The sequence below is a fragment of the Marmota monax genome, unplaced genomic scaffold, assembly GCF_021218885.2.
Source record: "Marmota monax isolate L192 unplaced genomic scaffold, Marmota_monax_Labrador192_F-V1.1 WCK01_AAM20220418_F8-fsc00314, whole genome shotgun sequence".
Classification (NCBI taxonomy): Eukaryota; Metazoa; Chordata; class Mammalia; order Rodentia; family Sciuridae; genus Marmota; species Marmota monax.
The window spans coordinates 858,571-881,103 of record NW_026692675.1 but is presented as its reverse complement, the minus strand read 5'-3'; the positions used below and the strand labels follow the sequence as shown (position 1 = coordinate 881,103).

The following is a 22,533-nucleotide window of genomic DNA, read 5'->3' as shown; positions in this document are numbered from 1 at the left end:
GAAAATAAGTAAATAAGATCAATAGCAATAATGGGGGAAAATCATTTGCTTATGGAAAAATAATTATAGCATGTACAAAAAGATAAATCCTCTGTTGTTTTATGTGCAATGAAAATGCACCAATAAAAAATATGGAAAGACAAAAGATAAATAAGTCCTCTTTTGCAACCCAAAACTGATTATTCAGCATGAGTTTTAGATAGATAGATAGGTGTATATCTATCTATCTATATACATATATACATATATTATCTATATATATACATATATTATCTATATACATATATACATATATTTTATATATATATATATATACATATATATATGAATAGTATAATACCTAACAAAAAATAATAGAGAAAAATCAATAATCTGCCAGTCCAAAAAGTGAGTCACTACCATTTTCCTTAAGACATGCTGTCTCAGCTATCAAAGCTATTCAGGCAGTGAGGGAATGTTTCTCATATGTAAAAACTTGTGAAATAGTGCATTCACTAGCACTGTAGGAGAAAGAGAATAAAGACTTCATCCAATCAATAGAGGTTCCAAGAGTTTGGGCAAAAATAATGAAGGTGAAATAAAATATATTTAATCATAGATGGCCAAAATCAAGGAAGGAGGGCTGGTGAGTGATTGCAACAAAGAGGTAATATTTGTGTAAACTTATGATGGAAAAGTCCTGTGTGCCCTATGAGGAAGTGTAGGAAGAGTGATCTGGAAGCCAGAAGGAGGCACACAATGTCCCCAGCTTTAGACTTAGTGGTATGGGGGCAAGACAGTAAAGAGTTGCTGCATGAAAGGGAATTAGGGAAGGTAGCACCTTCAGAGAGGCAGGATGTCTTTGTACGGTATCAAAACAAAGAGATTCATGGAGAGAATTCAGCTATCAACAAAAGTGCATGGGCACCCAATTACCCATTGTTTGCAATCTATCTTTAACAGATCTAGCAATCCTTCCATTTTGAATGTAGGTAACAATCATTCAAATTTGCAAAACCTGTGATTTTCCTGCTTCTGGAAACCACGGATAACTGTTATCACAGTTACCGGGTATTTACTGTCATCAGTGCTCTTTCTCACAGATATTATTATGATGTCAATTAAGAAGCACACAGACTGCTGCATCACATTAATGTGTGTTTTAATCTGTCTGGAGTCCTTAGAAAGTCCTTAGATATTTATTTCATGTGTTTGAAAACATTATTCTAAGGAGAGCTTTCTAGGCACTGGACTGCCAAAATAGTCTTGCACAAAATAGTTCAAGTCCCCTTGAGTTCAAACAGAAAAGGTTTCAGTGGATCCACTGAAAGGTTTGAAATGGAGTGAGTGATAAGGGCAGCAACTATACAAAATATAAGTTATCATAAAATAGAATCAGTCTGGCAGAATTCTGTTGTTATTGGTGTATAAATATGAAGAACACAGTCATTTGCAATGAACAGTGGAGCAGATGAGACATTATATCATTACATATTTTCAGACATTATTTTAGTTCATTTATTAGTAATAGCAATATTTAGCATTAGTTTAAAAGTTAAATTAATAATTAAAATTTTGGAAACTTTGTCACTGTGTATTTATTTCCATCATTTCCAATTTGTTCATTTGGTTCAATGACATGTTGTAATATGTCCCAACAAAACAATATGTGTTTGTTTCCTTAATTACATACTAATATGTAATATGTATGCACACTGTCTACAAAATATATAGGTAAGAAAATTCAAAGCAGGTATTCTCATTACTCAGTTCAGATTGAACAATTACATGTCTTTTAGGCTTGTTAGTTCCAAAACATCACTTTCTAACCTTTCCTTTTTCTTCTCCACAGCACAGATAAATCTGTTTCCTGTCTCTTAAATTAAAAGAGACTAAGACTTGAGGGCTTTTTCTACATAGTGAGGATACTCTCCAATACAAAGCAAAACCACCCTAAGAAATTCTACTATCCTAACCAGAAATCTCTGACTGCTTTTTACCAATAGCATTACAATTCAATGTCTGCCTTTTAAAATTTTCTTTTAGATTTACTTCCTCTCATATTTCTTTTTAGTGACATGTTAATGAAAATTTCTCATTGCTAAAATAAAATTGCATTCACATGTGCTTTCTAAATTTTTTTTTAATCTTTACAATTGCATTTTTGTATACACATTTGCTTAAAATCAGTGAATTTCGAAGCCAGGTTCAGATAACAGAAGAGCCTTTACAATTACTTTCTATTGTCTAGACCCAAGGTATGCTACAAACAATCTGAAGAAAAATGGGAATTAACATCTTTCTGAAGATAGGCTTAAGAAATTTTAATCCAGTAAGTTAAGGTATTTCCTTTCTCTGGTAACAGGGCTGACTGATACCTGGCTTCTAGGCCACTATTTACAAGAATAGCCAAGAAAACAGGGTACAGACCTCCTAAAACAAAGCCAACAAGTCCAACCCGTGTCATGGTACAGGTTTCCCAATTCAAATCACTGGTACTCAAAGGTAAACTTACAAAACCTTTGAAAGATGCATTTGCTGTCAAAAATGGGAGCACTGCCATCGGTAAGCCAGCAGCTATTGGGGCCTGTGTTACAAGCACAACGTGTGGAAAAACACTGTTTGCTATTAGACACAGACAGCAGCCTTAAGTCCAATATATGTGGATTCATGTTCAAGTAGATTCCTTTTTGCTTCTGGTAGTTGTTCAATTTTTCTGTTTATGATATCAAAAATTAAATTTTCCTTGATACTATCATGTGATTTATAGTTTTCAATCTTGACCCTGTTGCTCTCCTCCCAACAGCCCATGCCTCTCCAGTTCTTCCTTTAACAGGCCTGGACTTAAGCTATAACTTTTACTCCCGCTCACCCAGAGGCAGCCATCTTTGGCTGACACGTGACTCCCTAAAATGGATTTTAAATCACTGTTTTTCCACGTTCTAAAATAGCCCTTGCCTCTGCCTTGTTTCTTAGGCTAAGTAAATATATGTACAATTTACAGTAACAGTAAAAATCACTATTTTTCCTCTTATCCTAGAAAGCAGGGAAAGTCAGAGAGGAAAAGAAAATTATGGATGAAACCAGAAAGCATGTATAATATGTTGATTCTAAAGTAAATGTACTATAGGGCTGGGGATTTGACTCAGTGTTAGAGTGCTTGCCTAGCATGCACAAGTCCTGGTGTTCAATCCCGAGCACTGTGAATAAATAAAATAAATAGATAAAATGTGGGAGCTGCCAAAAGCAGTTACAATTGAACAAAATTTGTGAAAAAGCAAATACAAAAAAAGGAAAAGAAGCAGCACAGAGATTGATAAGAAGCCTGCAATCTCAGAAAGCAACAGCCAAAATATGAATCCTGAGTGTGAGGAATGCATGATGAAATGCAAAACCTGTAATCCTTATTTGCAACACCAGCTGCAAGAAATATGTAAGTAGCGCTCATGAGCAAAACTCTACTAATCCTGGTTTGGTTAAGCGTAATGGAGAAGGTGAGGATATACAAAACATCATTTAAATCAATTCTATTAGTAGGACTCAGCCTGTGCCTGAAGAAACAGAGGAAAAGGGAGCCTCTAGATGATGAAAAGGACACAGAAAACATGCAAATAGCTATTCCAACAGCGTGCAACCAACCCATTCAATTACTGCACTGGCATAACATATAAGTAAAAATAAATATTAAAAGAAGGAAAATTAATATAAAAGTTATAAAATTAACAATGGTCAAATACAAGAAAAATACCAGCACAGAGTAGATGAAAATCATGACCAAAATTTACTGTGGCTCTTTTTTTAAATAATAAAGCAATACTCTCTATGAAGAAATATCAGAAAGCCATTAGTCATCCTAAACTAACTCAGGAAGGAAAGAAACAAACATCTCAGAAACAAAAAATTATTGTTCAATGAGTCCATAAATACAATGGGAAACACAGCAAATAGCATGCACAGGCTTTAAATAGAACAAGCAAATGAAATGAAGCAAAATTAAGGAAAAAAAAGTTCAAAAGATGCAGGTAAAAACATTGGATGTCAAAAATAGGCCAAAGTGGTACAAGATAAGGATAGATGGAATTGCAAAAGCAGAAAATAAAAATGATTGAAAATTATACATATGTAAATGTATACTTTAATAGATAATTCCTAAAGTAATAAAAACTTGAACAGAATATGTTTTAAAATACTACACACATTACCAGTTTTAACAGATCCTGAGTAGCCAAATTTAGACATATGAATTAAACAATTTTTGATTGGTAAGCCAGAATAAAAAGTTGAGTCATCTTATAAAGGATTAAAAATATGGCTAAACTCAGATTTTTTTATAGAAACATATATTGTAAAAAGCATGGCTTATTATTATTCTACTTTAAGATTTTTTTTACAAGTTCAAGAAAATAAAGCATAACCCAAGAATTTTGTTTCTCCAAACTGTCATCACAAAGTTCTCTCTCTCTCTCTCTCTCTCTCTCTCTCTCTCTCTCTCACACACACACACACACACACACACACACACACACATACAATCTTTTAAGAAATGCAAGAACTCAAAACTTTTTTGAAGGAAATTATTCTGAGCTATATCTCAACAAGAGATGATTAACAATTTATAGTGGAAGAACTAGCATTAACACTTGAAAATATCTGATTATAAAACTAACACTAAAACAAATTAATTATATTTTAAGGGCCAAGAGAATGTAATAATAATACAATTGACAAAAATTATAAGAGTATGATAGAATGAAAGAGGTACTTAGAATAAGTTTGCTGTTTAAACAATAATGTGTGTGCATATGTGTATGTGGTATCTTGCATGTACTAAAACTCCAGGTTCCCAAGAAGAAACCCAGGTGTTGAGCAAAATCCACATTGTTTATACACAGGGTTTTAAGAACAATGAGCCACTCTCTTCAGGGAAAGGAAGAAGCTCTCCAGAAATCTAAGTTTCCAGATCCCAACCAAGGAACAATTTAAAAAGTGGGACTTTCTAAGTCTAACAGTCTTAGGCCACAGATTATATCTAAAACCACTCGAAGGACAACTCATATTTAATTGCAAATACCAAAAAATACCCAACTCAGAAAATCAAACAAAGAAAAACAAAATATACCATAAGAAAGCAGAAAGAATGACTAGAGATCAGTAATCTAGAAGAAGGAGATCCAGAGACAGAGGGGAGGGATGGAAAAGGCAATGCAGAATGAATTCTTTAAAAATCATGTTATGCACAAATATAAATATATCACAGGGAATTCACTTTTATGTATAAGTAAAAAGAAGAAATCAAATAAACATAAATGAATGAATGAAAGGACATCTCTTAGAGTAGAAGAAGAACAGGGCAGGGGAGGGAGAATAGGAAGGATAAGAGGGGTATCATGAACTGAAATCAAATTCTGTGCACAAATGAGTGAAGTGTGTCAGGATGAAGCCAACTACTGTATGTATAACTATAAAACTCTAATAATAAGAAGAAAAATGAATGGAGGTAAAATTAAATGCTGAAATGTGTGAGTTAGCATACTCTTTTGAGATGAAAAAATTAATACTAGTTAGCAAATAGTGTAATCAAGAAAAATAGTGGGAAGAGACAAAGTGCAAGTATGCAAGGTAATTCTTTGAAAATAAAATTTTAAACTTCTGTGGAATAAATGGGACAATGTGTCATAGCTTTAATCAAACTTTAGGAGAAATATTAAACATAAACATCCTGATTTTCTTAAAAGAATATGAGAATTTTGTTAAGGAATTACAACCAAAAAAATGAAAACTCCAAGCTCTGGGGGGAAAATTACCAGCACTTTAAAAGAACAGATGATTCTAACATTATTTAAGCTGTTCAAGTGTTATGGTTTGAATCTGGAAATGCCCCCCTAAAAGCTCATGTTTTGGAAGCATGGTCCCCAATTCAGGTAGGTGCAGATGTGAGGCTTTTAGGCAATGATGAGACCTGTAATCACAACACTTCATTAATCCATTTGATGCATTAACAATTTGAATGGATTACTGGGTGATAACTTTAGGCAGGTATATCATGATTGGAGGAAGTATGTCACTAAGGAAGTGCCCTTGGGGGGATTAAATTCCTCTCTCTCTCTCTCTCTCTCTCTCTCTCTCTCTCTCTCTCTCTCTCTCTCTCTCTCTCTCTCTCTCCTTCCTGGCTGCCATGACTTAAGAAGCTTTCCTTCACCACACCTTTTTCACCATGATGTGCTTCCTCACCTCTGGCCCAATTCAATAGAATCAACCAGTGATGAACTGAAGCTCTGAAACTGTGAGTCTGAAAAAAACTTTTCCTTCTCTCAGTTGTTCGAGTCAGGTATATAGGTCACAGCACTGAAGTGATGACTAACATTAACCATGTAACAAAAGAAAAACTAAATTTTTTTCTGAAATGTTCCGTTGGTATCAGAACCTGCCCAGAGTGAGTTTAAAAAAAAAAAAAAAGAAAGAAAGAAAGAAAAACTACAACCTAATCTTGTTTTTTTTTTTAATTTTGGGAATATCAAAATAAAGTTATAAACATTGACAAGCAAAAATAACAGAGTTTTCTTATAATAGTACCCTAAGACCAAGTAGAATTTACATTATGAATACAAAAATAAATTAATGTTAGAAAATTTATCTAAATAATTAACCATAGTTATAGAGGTCCAAAGGGGAAAAAACATGTTATCATCCCCATAAACTTAGAAAAGATATTTCATAATTGCATCACTCATTCTTGAGAGCAATATCTAATAAATTAATTTTATCTAGAATTTATAGATATTTAATTAATATATTATTAATGGACATATCATAAAATTTCACCATTCCTGCATATTTCAAGTCTTCAATAATAAAACAAATGTTGGCAATTCTGCCAAGTACAAAATTTAGCTTTGCTCTCTCTGTGGGAAGTGTTCTTCATGGAACTTTAACTATATTAACTCTCACTCCATGATTATAAGAACCAACATGGGATTTTTCTTTTGGGGGGTATTTTAATTTTAATTTTAATCTTTTAATGAATATAAACTAATTATTTACATATAATTTTTCTTGGAAAATAGCAAGTACATATTTTTATGAGCTTCAGTGTGTTAGTACATGTATACAATGCATAATCAGATCAGGTCAATTAGTATATCAACCACCTCAAATATTTTGTTTTCAAATATTTACCAATTCTTTTCATTGGGAATATTCAGAATCTTCCCATTTTGAAACACTATCAAGTATTGTCAACCATAGTTATTCTATGTTGCTATAGAACATTAGAAGTCATTTTTCCTATACCACTGTACTTCTGTACCTGTTAACCCTCCCCTTTATCCCATATCTTCTGAAGCTCTGGTCACCACTTTCTGCTCTCTCCTCCGATAAGATCAACATTAGTATCCACATGTAAGTCAGAATGTGTGGCATATGTCCTTCTGTGCCTGACTTTGTTTTTTTTGTTTTTTTTTTTTTTTAACTATGAGAAAACATTTGCAAAACACATACTTGCTTACACAATACAAAAAGACTGGAAAACTCAACAGTCAGCAAATAATGCAGTTAAAAATTAACAAAACACATAAACAGGTATTTCATTGAAGACAATAATCAAATGGCAAATGAACATATAAAAAATACCCATATATATATATATATATATATATATATATATGTGTGTGTGTGTGTGTGTGTGTGTATATATGTATATATTTGCATATATGTATATATTATTTTTATTTGCAAAATAAAAAGTGTTAATAAACAATAAAATAAACCTGTTGCTGTGTTCTTTATGATAAATGAGTGAATGAATAATTGCAACAAAAGCATTCTAACAATCTTCTCTCTGAGCTTGACAGTCTGATAGGGGAAGAGGAACCCGTCCCACATTCAACCCATTTTCTAAAATATTATATCATCAAACCTATCATCTATCCAATTTTCCACTAACGTTCATGTCAGGTGTTCTTTGTTTTTTTCCAACAATAGCAATTATTAATTTAAATATAAATGAACTAGATATTGTAATTTAAAAATATAAATGTTCAACATGTGTAAAAACAAACTATATAAAAATAACTATATGCTCTATACATATGTAACACTTTAAATATCAATATAACAATAGGTAAAAAGCAAAAGAAGGGAGAAATAAGCATGAGAAATCTAAGAAGAGCTATTAATATAAATAAATTTAAAGAAAAAGTATTTTCAGAGATAAAAAGGAACATTTTATAACCATAACAGGGTAACTTCTTTAAGAAAGTATAACAACCCTAAATGTCTATGTACCTAAAAACAAAATTTTAAACTACATGAAGTAAAAATTAATAAAACTAAAATTTCAAATCCACAATCATAGAGATTTTAAGCTTCCTCACTTTGCTGGAAGGAGTAATGATATAGAAGGCTTAACATTATCAGCCACCTTGACCTACTTGTTATTTATAGAGAACTACACACAAAAATGACAAGTAAAATGTTAATAAAGATAGACTATATTCTATCATAAAATAAGCTTTGAGAAATTTTAAAAATTTGAAATCATGCAGACTGTGTTTCCTGTGTGATTTATTACATTAGAAATCAATCACCTTAAGATATTTAGAACCCCACCCCCATGTCTCAACTACTTCAAAATTAAACAGCACACTTATTAATATCTCATAGATCAAAGAAGAAAGCACAAGAAAAGTAAATAATAAGTGCTTTGAGCTAAGTGATAATAAAAGATTAAAATATCAGAATCTCTGAAACAAAATAGTACTCAGATGAACACTTATAACTTAAAGTACTTATATCAGAAAGAAGCTACATTAACAATCAAATTATTTTCAAATTAGGTATAGAAAGAAAAAATAAGAATAGGAGCAGAAATATGTGATATAGAGAAGAAATAATACAGCTAAAAGCTGATAAAAATCTAAAAAGTCTAATCAAGAAAAAATTAATAGCAGTGGAAAGGGAGCCAACAAAACAACTTTACAAATGCTAAAAATGTATTAAGGTAATATTATAATTGTATAATCACAATTATATAGCTTATACAACTTGGTTTTTTTAGAGGATAGAAATCCCTGCTTGTTTATTTGATTCATGTGGGTGATGTGTTTTTCCCATCCTTTTGTTTTTAGTCTGTTGATATCTTTGCCTATGAAGTGAGTCTCTTACAGACAGCATATTGTTGGCTATCGTTTTTCAATCATCTGCCAGTCCATGTCTTTTGATTGATGAGTTTATGCCATTAATGTTCAAGGTTATTATTGAGATATGATTTGTGTTCCTGGTCATTTTGGTTCATTTCTAGTTTTTAATTTGAATTAGTTTCTCCTTTGAATAACTATTCCTTTTGTGTAGAAGTCCTTCACTGGTTTTCACATTTTTTTTTTTCATTTCATCTTTATGGAATATTTTGTTGAAAATATTCTGAAGTGCAGCCTTTGTGGTTGCAAATTCTTTTAGCTTTTGTTTATCATGGAAGATTTTTATTTAATCTGCAAGTCTGAAGCTTATGATGGATATGGGATCCTTGGTTGGCATCCATTTTCTTTCAGAGCTTGGTATATGTTATTCCAGGACCCTCTAGCTTTGAAGGTCTGGGTCGAGAAATCAGCTGAGATCTGAGTTGGTTTCCCCTCATATGTAATCTGATATTATCCTCTTGCAGCCTTTAAATTTTTATCCTTATTCTGTATGCTAGGCATTTTCATTATAATGTGACTTGATGTGGGTCTGTTGTAATTTTGCATATTTGGGGTCCTGTAAGTCTCTTATAGTTGATTTTCCACTTCATTCTTTAGAACTGGGAAATTTCTGATATTATTTCATTGAAAAAAAATGTGAATTCCTTTGATTAATCTGTGCCTTCATCAATTCTGATAAATCTTAAATTTGATTTTTTTCATATTATCTCATAATTCTTAGAAGTTCTGTTCATAGTTTCTAAACATCTTCTCTCCATAGCCAACTCTATTTTCAAGATTATATATTTTGTCTTGATTGCCTGAGGTTCTGTGTTTCAAGTGGTCTAGTCTTTTGGTTTTATATTGAATTTTTAATTTGGTTTATTGTTTTCTTTATTTTGAGGATTTTTGTGTTTTTGTTTTGTTTTCAGAACTTCCATCTCTTTTTTGAAGTAATCTTTTGCTATATGTATCTGTAGCATCCTTTACTTCAAAGATCAGTTTTACTGTGTACATTTTAAACTCCTTCTTTGACATTTCTTCCACTGTGGTATTGATGGATTCTGTTATTGGAGTATCTTGGTTTGCTTGGGGCAATTTGTTTCTTTGCTTTTTCATGTTGTTTGTGTGTCTACCCATCTAACTGTATGAATATGAGGCAGTAGAGTTTCTGCTTTGTGGACTTATCATGTCCCTGAAGGTTTCCAATATCTCACTGTTTAGAGGGAGACAAATAACAACAACCAATGCAAACATAAATGATATGATCAGTTATGCCTATAATAAAAATAGCAAGTTTGCAGGAGGGTTTACATTTTCAAATGGTGGACATGGAGAGAACAGAAGTGATATAGGATGAAAAAATTACAAAACAGGAGAGAGAAAAGAGAAATAAAAGATTAAAGGAAGAGTGAGAAAGAACAATAGAGATTTGCTATTAGCAGAAGAGAGAATCAAGGGAAACATGTAGGAGAAAATATATAAAGCAAATATTTAAATAAAAAATAAAAACAAAAGAATATTTAAAAACTTAAAATGTACTAATCAAACATAAAATAAATAATAAAATAAAATATACTAAGGCAACATAAAATAAAATATACTAAGGCAACATAAAATAAATTCAACTAATGTACCTATCTTCCTACATCTTTAGAATTCTTTCTTGTACATTCTATCAGTTTTGGCATTAAAATCTCATTTAATGTAAATAACAACTTAGTTCACAAAAAACTAATCCATGTGAAATAACTGGCTTCAAAGATGCTAGAGATGAGAAGAAGAAGAAAAATAGGAAACTGAATAAATGTCCATGTACCATTAAGGTCACAATTAAGCAGTGAAAAAGAATTTTAAAAATCTTGATAAAAAGTTAAAGAATTATTTCTGTTGGAGTTCAAAATAGTCTCAGCTTCTCTTCTCAGCAGTTTTAGGTGGGGTCTTCTGGAGAGTGATGCTCCACCCTCTGGATACTAGAGTGAGAGAGGTAATCCCATAGGCAGAATTCCTGGAGGCAGAGTTTAGGATTAGGTTGGCTCCAGGCTCTTCCCTAAATACTAATTGGTCTGGAGATTTGATATCAGTGCACCTCCAGGGACCAACATTTGCTGGTCTACCCTGGAAGACTTTACCCCAGGGCTTCCCTGGGTACCATTCTTATGGTAAGGGAGCCAATTCTCAGTCCCTTTTGTTCACCTACAGACCCCACTTTTCCTGATCTCAGGTTCAGTCTCTAAACAATATCTCCCAGCCCAGCCCTTCCAAGTTCCCAGCCAGAAGCATCTCTCCCAGCTGGTCCTACAAGCTATCAGATTGAAGGGGGAGGGGTAGAGCCAGGTGGGTTTCCGTGACCAGTTGTCCCCTATGTAAACCTCTCTCCACATTTGATTTTCTTCTGGTCAGTTAAGCACACTCTATGTTGTGCATTGTGTGTTTATTGGGCCTGTATTTCAAGCCAAACTTGGGTTTGCCAGAAATAGCCTTCCTCAGTTGCCAGCCCCCGAGCAACAGCTGCAAAATTGTTCCTTCCTTTGTCCTCTACACCTCACCTGGAGTGATGGAGGGTTCTTTCCCCACACTTGGATATTATGCAGGGAGTTCTTCAGGTCTGTTGGGCAATGTCCTTGGTCTCTAAATGGCTCTGTACCCAGTCACACCTCTGGCCTCCCAAAAAATGTGGGTTTCTTGGATTTCTTTATCCCTCTACTACACTCATGGAGGGACTGCTCTGGCTGAAGCTCCCAGCCCAACTGTGGAAGCAGCCATGCAGCTGGGGATTTTTTTCTTATTTTATTCTATACAACCCCCTATGTCCCCAATCTGCTTTGACTGCCTCGTTTTAGGTTCCAGTAAAGTACACCCCCTCTCTTTTTTTATTTTTTTCACCCATCTTGTGAAGAAGCTGCCTGTCTGCTTTCTTAGTTTCACGCCATGGAGCAGCCAGGAACACAATCTCCTCTGTTCCACCATCTTGGATCTCTCCTTTCCTTGGTTTTTAGGTATGCCTGTTTCAGTTACACATTTAAGTAATGTAAAAATAACCACAGGCCAGCGCATGAGTTCTAGGTCCCAGTATAATTTCATACCCACAGATATAATTATCTATTTTTATCAGTTAACTATAGTGTTGTTTGGGGTCCTCATGAATAAATGTCAACTTAGAAATCATGTCCACTACTCAATCAAAGCTCTGAGTATTTTGCAGTCATCCCAATAAATGCAGCAGAGGATGTGTTAGAGGAAGATAGACAGATAGATGGCATATACTTGTGGGAGAGCTAAAGGCCTTTCCTCTGGAGAATCTGGCCTCATCTGCAGTTAAACAGCATTGAATTTGTACAGTGACTTATGATTGAAAACCAAGTGAAATCCATGTCTGTTTTTGGCAATTCAAGCCAGCTTTCTGGTGCCAGTGTAGAATGGCTACTGCTGTAAAGACTAGTAGGATTTTGGTCAGCTTCCCATCTCTTTCATTCTGTAAACATTATGATCAATTAGATACTATTGAATATAACTGAGGATCAAAGTATTCTGATCACCACTAAGTTCTTGCTGTTAAGTATAGTATTTGTGCCCATCTTGCTTCTGTTAAGATCTGACTCTTCAGGATCCCATCATTCCAATGAAATTAGGAAAGCCATATCAAGTATCTATCACCATAACACTTTCTATTGAGATAGCATTGCAGAGTTTTTCAAGAATACTGGTAATTCACTCAATAATTTATTTCTCAGTGCTTAAGTAAAAAGAGTGTCCTTCATGCTCTCTCAAGTGATATAATAATGGGGTAAGGATAAAGGCAACATAAAATAAATTCAACTAATGTATCTATCTTCCTACATCTTTAGAATTCTTTCTTGTACATTCTATCAGTTTTTGCTGCAGTCTGGCTGGCTGCAGCAAAATAACCGGGGGGTGACGAACAACTTGTGAACGTTGATACAGCAGGAGTAGGAGCCGTTTATTGCAGGACAGGAGCAGTATTTATACATTCCACACAGCTTATCTAATTAGCATAAACTAGATACATCAGTCAACCAATCAGGAATCTCCACACTTAATGGCTCGCTTTTGTTACTTCTCAAACCACTCCCTCTGGCATTTTGCCAGGTACCATCCAGACTTGTTTACGAACTCTAACATTCCCCTGGCAAAATGCCAGGTGTTATTTTTGACTTGTTTACAGACTCTAATAAGTTTTGGCATTAAAATCTCATTTAATGTAAGTAACAACTTTTTTCAAGCTTTGGTCAACCAAACAAGTAAACTGGTTACCTGAACTAACACTTTCAATCCTATGTCTGTGATGGGGTAATTACATCGCCCAGGAGCCAGTGATATATTTTCTTCTTGATCTAAAAACTATAAAATTCATTTTCTTATGTATTGTTCAAGTGTCTAGTCCACTTTTGGAGTAAAGTGTTTTCATTTTTGGTGAGAAATTGTGATCATTCTCCAAATTGTGGTCTCCCTCCCCATATTACCTGAAGGCATACTAAAATATAACGTTGATTACAGGTTTAGAGTTGATTAATGGTGATTGATGTGCATCTCAAGAAAGATAGGCATCCCTTTGCACAGCAACATTCCTAGGAAAGACTACTGTTCAATATTGGAGTAAAGTGAGAGTAATCCTTCCCAACAAGGGAAGAAAGATTACTTCCACTAGAATGAGAGTTCTGGATTCCTACCTTTATCTATCCAAGTCCACACAGATACACTCTTTCTAAGTTTTATTATTTTTTTTATTTATCTTCGTTCTGAGATCCTATTCTTTCCCACTTATTGTCCCAAATTTTATTTGTGAGACTTAGTATATCTGTGAATACATCTCATGTAGTAACTCTATTGTATACACAATAAACCATGAGGTCTGACTAATGGTATAAGAGGATTTTTCAGGGTGATGATAGAAAATTTATGATATTCATCAGTTAAAAATTTAAAACCTTCAATGCTCTTAAGTTCTCTTATGTAATTATAACCAGTCATATTACTAGTACTTGGTCTACAAATATAAAAGGCAAATTATTTAAGCAATGTTGGCACCTTAAAGCAAGGGAAAAGGTGAATTGTTAAGTCAGAATTATTGGAACTCTCTCTTCCTCTCATTTATTCTTCTTGTTCCCCAGTGGTTCATGACTTGAAGACTTGGTTGTTGGTTGTTAGTGTGCTACCACTAAGTTGATGGAATCTTTAAAAAAGTGGGCTCTGATGGGAAGTGATTAGCTTATTGAGGGCATGGCCCTTAGGAAAAAAATTAAGGTAGTGTTTGTGGGGTTCCAATTAGTTCCAACAGGACTAAGTTATTATAAAAGAACAAACCTGACCCCCATCCCTGTTCTTTGGCTTCCTACCTCACTATGAGATTTCTTCTACATGTACTCCTGCCATTGAAATTTCATCTGCCATGAAACTTTCTCCAGAGGCCAAATAAATAGACAATTTAATCTTGAACTTTCAGTCTCCAAGACATTGAGCTAAATAAACCTTTTTCTCTAAAATCTATCCACAGCATCAGGCATTTATGATAGCAAAAGAAAACTAAGACATTAAGACACACAAAAACACACACACAGAGAGACATGAAAATTTCAATGGAAAAGTTATAATTCCAAATTCAAAAGTCATAGGAAAATCACTGGCAAACATATCTTTTTAAAATTTGTAAACTTCTGCTTAATTTAAAAAGAAAAAGAAAAATCTAAAGACAAATGAAAAACTGAGAAATTACTGTAAATTTTTACCACAGTAAAATTGATTTCCCTCCATGCCTATATATCAACATCCTATTAATTCATAAAAAGGTATAAAGACCTCCTAGAAATCCACAAAAAGGATTTAAATGAGCAGAATATAAACAGTTGACAAAAGAGAATTTTAATAGCTCATAAATTCATGAAAAGATACTTGAGTCCTCACCCCACCTGATGGGTGGGGTTCTTTGTCTCCAATTTGTATATATAGTTTAGGTTACTACCAACATTCTCAAAATAAATATGCAAAATGATTCTGGGCATTTGTTGAATGTCCTTTCACTCTGATAGAGATTGTCTCCTATTATAATAAGGGCTGAAAGTTTCCAAATTATATGTTAAGTTGGCGAAATATTGAAGTCAATGCAAGATAATCTTGCTGTATTTGGGTGTTTTTTTTTAAGGATTAAGATGCTGTGTGCCTTAATCATAAAAAACAAAAAGTATGCAAATAGTAAAAATCTAATCAGATGTGTCTTGCTTTTGAAATGAGTATCCATTCTTATAAAAGCTTCTAAAGATTATACTCATATTTTAATGAACCATAATAAATTTAATGCAAATATAAATAACTACCACACATCAAATAATGGTGTCTTTTCAAGAAAATGAAAAACTACTATTGCTGTATCTGCATTTTCTAATTAATGAAGCCAATGGGTTACTTTGATGGCAGAAGTATTAATGTTAACTTTTTAAACTATAAATTCATAATCACTTTTTAAGCTTCAAAGTCTATATTTGGGCAAAGTAGACCACACTTTTGGGGGACAGTGCAAGTTATTAGCAATGGTAATGATACTGAAACTGTTAAATTAAATTTTAGCTCTATTTTCCAATCAGAATCTTGAAGAATAAATTATAGTACAATAACTCCAATGGATATAGATGCCAAAAATTCGTAACGAAATACAAACAAAATTCAACAATACAAAAGGTTATTAATGATGATAAAGTGGGATTAATTCCAGGGACATAAGGATAACTCAACATATGCAAACCTATAAATGGGATATTTCACATTAACAGAATAAAGGATAAGGACCTTATGACTATTTCAATAGATGCAAGAAAAGTATTGACAACATTTGACATCCCTCCATAGTGAAAACTCTCAATAAACTAAGCACAAAAGTAATGTACCATAAATCACAAAACCACAACCAATTTTGCACTCCATGGAAAAAGCTGAAAGCTTTTCCTCTAAGATCTAGAATAAGCCAAGAATGCTTGTTCTCACCCCTTCTATTTAACATAGTGCTGGAAGTCCTAGCCAGAGCAATTAGATAAAAGAATGAAATAAATGGCATGTAGATTGAAGAAAAAAGTTAAATTGTCACTGTTTGCAGATTATATGATCTTACATTTAGAAAGCCCTAAAAGTTTTACCCAGAACTGTTATAACCAATAAACAAATTCAATGAAGTTGTAGGATACAAAATTAACACAAAAATCAATAAGATTTCTATACACAAAGAATAAGCTGTTAAAAAAAAATATAAAAATCCCATTTATAATACTACATAAAATATGTAAGAAAAAACCCAGGGAAGTGAAATATCTTTACATGAAAACTATAAAACATGGAAGAAACAGAGTAAGACGCAAATAAGTGGAAGGGAACCAAGAACACACAAAAGGGAAGTGACAGTCTCACCAATTAGTGGTGCTGGGAAAACTGGATATCCTAATGCAGAAGAATGAAATTAGGTTCTATCTCATACCATATACAAAAATGAACTCACAATGAATTAAGCTTTAATGTAAGACTAAAACTATGAAATCACTAGAAAAAAACAGAGGGGAAGCCCCACAACATTGGTCCAGACAATGATATTTTCTATATGACCTTGACAATATAGGCAATGAAAGCAAAAGTAGATGAAAGGAATTTCATCAAATTAAAAACATCTGTTCAGCAAAGGAAACAATGAACAAGATGAAGAGACAAACTACATATTGGGAGAAAGTACGTGCAAACTATCCATCTGATAAGGAATTAATACCCTACACATAAGAAACTCAGTAGCATGAAAACAAATAATCAAACTAAAAAAAATGGGCAAAAGACCTGAGTAAACAGTTTTCAAAAGAAGACATAGAAGTGGCCAGTAAATATACCAAAAAAATAAAAAATAGAATTATCACATAATTCAGCAATATCAAAAAATGTCATTTATAGTACAACACAAAATATGTAAGAATAAATACAGGGAGGTGAAAGATCCTTACACTGAAAACAGTAAAACATTAATGGAGGAAACTAAAGAAGACACAAATAAGTGGAAAGCTATCCTGTGTTCATGGATAGGAAAAATAAATATTGCTCAACTTTCCATACAGCTGGGATATATCCAAAAGAAATGGAATCACTATGTTGAAAATAGACCTGCACACCCATGTTTATAGCATCATTATGTGCTATACCCAAGATGTGGTATATATACAAAGTGAATAGTATTAATTCATAAAGAGAAGGGAATACAGGAGAATGTTGATGTTAAGTTCATTAAGTTAGGCACAGAAAGACAAATATTGCATGATCTTACTTAATGTGAAATATAAGAAGATTTATCTCATAAAGTAAAGAACAGAAGAGTGGTTACGAAGTAGAGGAAGTTGATCAGGGAGTACTTGGTCAATTAATACAAAATTACAGTTCGATAATACGAATAATTCAAGATACCTATCAGACAACATAAGTTCAGCTAATGATAATATATCATAACCTTGAAAATGTTAAGAGTGGATGCTAAGTATTCTCACCACAAAAGCAATAACTATGTGAAGTAATTCATGATAAACGAGTTCATCCTTCCAAAATGTATATAGAATTCAAAACTTCATGTTGCAATAAATATATATAATAAATATATACAATTCTTTCTGTCAATTAGAAAAAAAAACAAAGAACTATAATTTAAAAACAAGAAACAAGATGTAAAGAGCTTAAAATGAGAAAGACTGTGCAAATCCAAGAAATCAGATCCATTCTCATTTGCATCTTAGAGCCTTGCAATCACCACTATTTAAATAGGAAGTTACTGGCCTCAGACAGGAAACTCTTCAGGCAGTCCTAGCCCACAGCAGAGCTGGCTATCTACTTGACCTGAAACACAGCTGACAACAGGGACAAATAAAGCCAACTGCAGCATGACATGAGCAGCAGCCATATACAATTTATCATCAGTGAATTCCAAATCAGAACTCTCTGCTGACATATCAAGTGCAATAGAGACAATATTTATGACTGATTGCTGGTGAACTGTCTAAAGGGATTTGAGGAAATGGATTCACCATCCTACTGAACTGCATTGGTTGGCTCAAGAGAGCTATCTCCTGGGATGACATCTTCTCAATCAGCTTGGCCTTCTCTAGAATATGCTTCTTATGTTTAATGCCTCTGAATGGTTTTGTTATGCTGCTGTCTCCAGACACGGAGGTCAGAGATAAGCTAGCGAGCCTCCTGGATAATTAAAAGTGCCTCGTTTACTTTTGGTCCCAGCAGCTTCTATTGACTCAAGGTGGCCTATACATCTCACCCATTTTTCCTCTGGATCAAGCTAAAATCAACTGTATCATCCTTGGGATTCAGGCATTCTTTCTCATGATGACATAGGGTGTCACTTCATCAAGGTCAATCTTGAAAAAAACATAATTTGTGAATTCAAAGTGAGTAAAATCCTAAATGCTTTGAAACAGATTTCTGTAAGGAAAATAAAAATGAGACAGAGAGGCAAGATGCAGAGGCAGGAAAGATGGCAGAATGGCAGAGAGGCCAAGCTGCCAAACTTTATTTATATCAAAAGTGACTTTAGGTCATTGGCATCATTAGTACATATTGCTCATTGTATTGTTAGGCAGGTTACAGACTTAGCAACATTATGCAGCTTATTCCTCAGTTACAGAATAAGTTGCAATATGCAGTGTTAGGAGCTTTGTGCAGCTCTCAAGAAAGTCCATTGTATAAAGTTACTGTTATGTGAACAGCTTTAGGGTCAGTGAAACATTGTGGTTTTCTAACTACTGAGTCCCTATATTCCAAGGAGTTGTGTGCCTGGGATCAAGGTCCAGGCTGATAAGACTCTAACAGACAGCCTCCTCATGAAGGACATTGCTACAGCAGCCAGGCATCCTGTGTCTTTGCACAGATGTTTCCCAGCAGCCAGGCATTCTGTGTCTTTGCACAGAAACTTCCTAATCACCAAGCATGCCACAGTCCTGAAGCTATCAAAGACCCTGATCCCAAACACAGAATCCTTACAGAGTTCTGTGGACCTGTGTGCTATAATTCCATGTATTCTTTGCCTGACTTCATTTTTCTTGGTACTCTTCTCCCTATTTAGACACACCAAGCAAATGACACTTCATGCCACAGGGTCCAGAGACCCCAGCAAACGGTGCACACGAGGGCTATGAAGGCAGCAATCATCTCAACACTCCACCTCACTGTGCGTCGTGGGGGTCTCTGGTAATAACCTCTGGCTCTCTGATTCCTCAGGGGAGAGTCAGTGCTGATTAAATCATACTGATATTTCCCATCACACCATTCATTTCTCCTGGAAATGGGAAATGAACTGAGGGAAGCCTTTCTGAAGGTGTTAAGGTTCCTGGATGGTTTCTAGAAAGGAAAAAAGTCCTCTGTTCCCTAGAGAGCCCTAGAGAATATCTTTAATTCAAGAGGAAAAGAAAAGAGAGAGATCAACCAAAGACTTTCTCCCACCTCCTAAGTGTTTTCATTCATTTCTTCTTACATGCCATTGGAAATTGTTAACATCTAACATTATTCTAAAGCTTCTTTTTGTCTTCCTTTGCATTTTTTTTCTCATTTCATTTTGAATCTGATGCTGTCATTGAATCACATTTTCTTTGTCTTCGCAGGAAAATGAACATAAATCCCACAATAACGTGTCCTGTCACTGACTAAAAAAAAAAAAAAAAAAAGATTCTACTTCTTTCTGCCATGTGCTGGCAAAGGCCTTAAACTCAGTAAGTAGAAGAATTTCAGTCAAACAGGCTGTGAGGAAGATTTTAGAACTCATCAATCCTTCTTATAAAGTCAGCTGGTGAAAACCTGCCCACTTCAAACTGAAAGACAGGATGGGTGCAGTGGCACATGCCTGTAATCCCAGCTAATCAGAAGGCTGAAGCAGAAGGATTGCAAGTTCAAGGCCAGCCTCAGCAATTTAGCCAGGCTCTAAGCAACTCAGCCAGATCCTGTCCCAAATAAAAAGGGCTGGGGATGTAGCTCCATCCCCAATCCCCATTCCACCCCTGAAAAACAAACAAAACTAAAGGACAATCTCACAATCCTGATCTTCCAAGCACCCTGGATTATTATGATTTGTATTACCCACATTCAAACATTTTGTGGGATAAGTCATGTTTCCCAAAAAGGAGAATCAATCTAATTTAATGGTAGGTTTAGTCCTACTCCCTGGAAATACTACTTCATTTTAAAAATATATATTTTTATGTGATTGCCCTATCTAGAGACATGACTGTAATGCTATGAGATGGTAAGTCTTATCAAAAGAAATGTATTGGAACTAAAATAAAATGTAAATTTCCTTAATTTTAGAGGACAATGCTTAATATCCAAAAGAGAATGTTTTAAGTTGTGATCCATCTTTGTGAGCACTTCTAACATTAAATAAAACTATAGACAACAAATCTTTGTCAGGCAGTTTTACTTCTAATAAACAACTGCACAGAAAAAATTCTTAGTAACTATTGCCAGGTGCCTGTCTGGCTAGTAACAATTTGTCATTTATAATGAGACTTGTATCATAACCTTCCCTAATTGATCATCTAATGAAGACAAAATTTATTATCCTCTGACTATTATTTCTGTATGATCTAATTGTACTAATATTTTCTAAAACAAAATCCTGTTTCCAGAGTAGACATGACTTGTGGCTAATTTTGACTATGATGATTAAAATGAAGCTTCATTTACACATTTTTATTTTTAGTTAACACTTATGGGTTTTGTGTTTTTAATGACTCCTAATTCAAAATTCAACTTCACAGATCCAAGTTAAAAGAACCTACTTCAAGAAGCCTATTGCAAATTCATGAAATAAATTATCTGAATTTGCATGAGAGCACTTTCAACCGAATGCTTCAGTTATCACTCACTAAAGGTAATAATTATAATCTTTACAGTCTAAAAAAGAAAGAAAGAAAAAAGACAAGACATTTGTTCAGATCAAACTGTTGGTTTAGTCTTTATGAATGTAAAAATGATCCTATCTCAGGTGAGATCTTGGTGCTCCAGGAAGGGGATCAATGTCAAAATAACGACAGATGAAAACATTATGTCATGCTTTAAAGAATGTATTAATCATGTTTTAACTCATCATCTGTAAACTAAACCATTTGCAGTGATATTGGAGATTAGAATATTCTCTCTACAAACATGTTCAATACCAAAGATATCTTTACAATTGTGATCACTGCAGAATTCATAATAGGAATGTTAGGCAATGGATACATTGGACTAGTCAACTGGATTGACTGGATTAAAAAGAGAAAGATCTCATCAATTGACTATGTCCTGTCCAATTTAGCTATCTCAAGAATGTGTTTGATTGCAATTATAGTACTACATGGTATTTTGGTAACACTATACCTAGATGTGTATGAAAATCAGAAAATACACATAGTTGTTAACAGCCTCTGGACATTCTTTAACTACTTAAGTATGTGGTTTACAACCTGTCTGAATGTCTTCTATTGCCTCAAGATAGCCAATTTCTCCCACCCATTTTTTCTCTGGCTGAGGTGGAAAACTGATAGAATGGTTCACTGGGTCCTGCTGGGATGCTTCACCATCTCCTTTGCGGTTGGCATTATAGTATTCCCAATAGTGACTTATGGTTATAAGCTTCATTACCTTATAAAAGATACAGGAAACATCACTGAAATGAGTAAAATTCAATACTTTGAGCCAATAACTTTATTTAACCTGTTTGCTCTGGTACCATTCATTTTTTCACTGATCTCATTTTTTCTTTTAATAATATCCCTAAGAAGACATATTAACCGAATGAAAATGAATTCTAAAAGTTGTAGAGACCCCAACACACAGGCTCATGTGAAAGCCATGATAATTATAACTTCATTCTTCTTCTTCTTTTTTATTTACTGTGTGTTTTCTCTTTTAGTGACCTTTAGCTATCTTATAACAGAACAAATGTTAGCTATAATGGTTGGAGAGGCTGTAGCAATTCTCTATCCATCAGGACACTCAGTTATTTTAATTTTTGGAAATAATAAACTGAGGCAGCCATCTGTCAGGATGCTGACATGTAGAAAAATAGCCTGCATGATGTGAAATATTGGATTTATAAATAGACTTTAAAAGCAAATCTTATTTTCTCAATAAAAAAAGCAAACCTTCTTTTCTGATTTAAAATAAATACAATTTTTTTCTTGGGAAGCTGAGGAGGATCATTTGAGCCCAGGAGTTTGAAGACAGCCTGGGCAACCAAGTGAGACCCTGTGTCAAAAATCAACAAAGAAACAAACAAAAAATGGGCCTATTCTTATTGTTTTTCCAGTTATGCCATTTATTTTGGATGCATATCTTTAGGCACTCCAGGACCTAATGAATAAATCCT

General features: G+C 33.9%; 1 protein-coding gene and 2 pseudogenes across 1 annotated transcript; 2 read left to right on the top strand and 1 right to left on the bottom strand.

The window, feature by feature from the left end:
• Positions 1 to 2,165: 2,165 nt before the first annotated feature.
• LOC124093956 (transmembrane protein 126A-like) lies at positions 2,166 to 2,790 on the bottom strand (annotated as a pseudogene).
• Positions 2,791 to 3,464: 674 nt separating this feature from the next.
• On the top strand, positions 3,465 to 19,533 carry LOC124093955 (taste receptor type 2 member 9-like; annotated as a pseudogene).
• Positions 19,534 to 21,329: 1,796 nt separating this feature from the next.
• Tas2r8 (taste 2 receptor member 8) lies at positions 21,330 to 22,247 on the top strand. The gene has a single exon (XM_046446449.1). It carries the CDS (start codon positions 21,330 to 21,332, stop codon positions 22,245 to 22,247), a length of 918 nt encoding a protein of 305 aa, XP_046302405.1.
• The last annotated feature ends 286 nt before the right edge of the window (positions 22,248 to 22,533 follow it).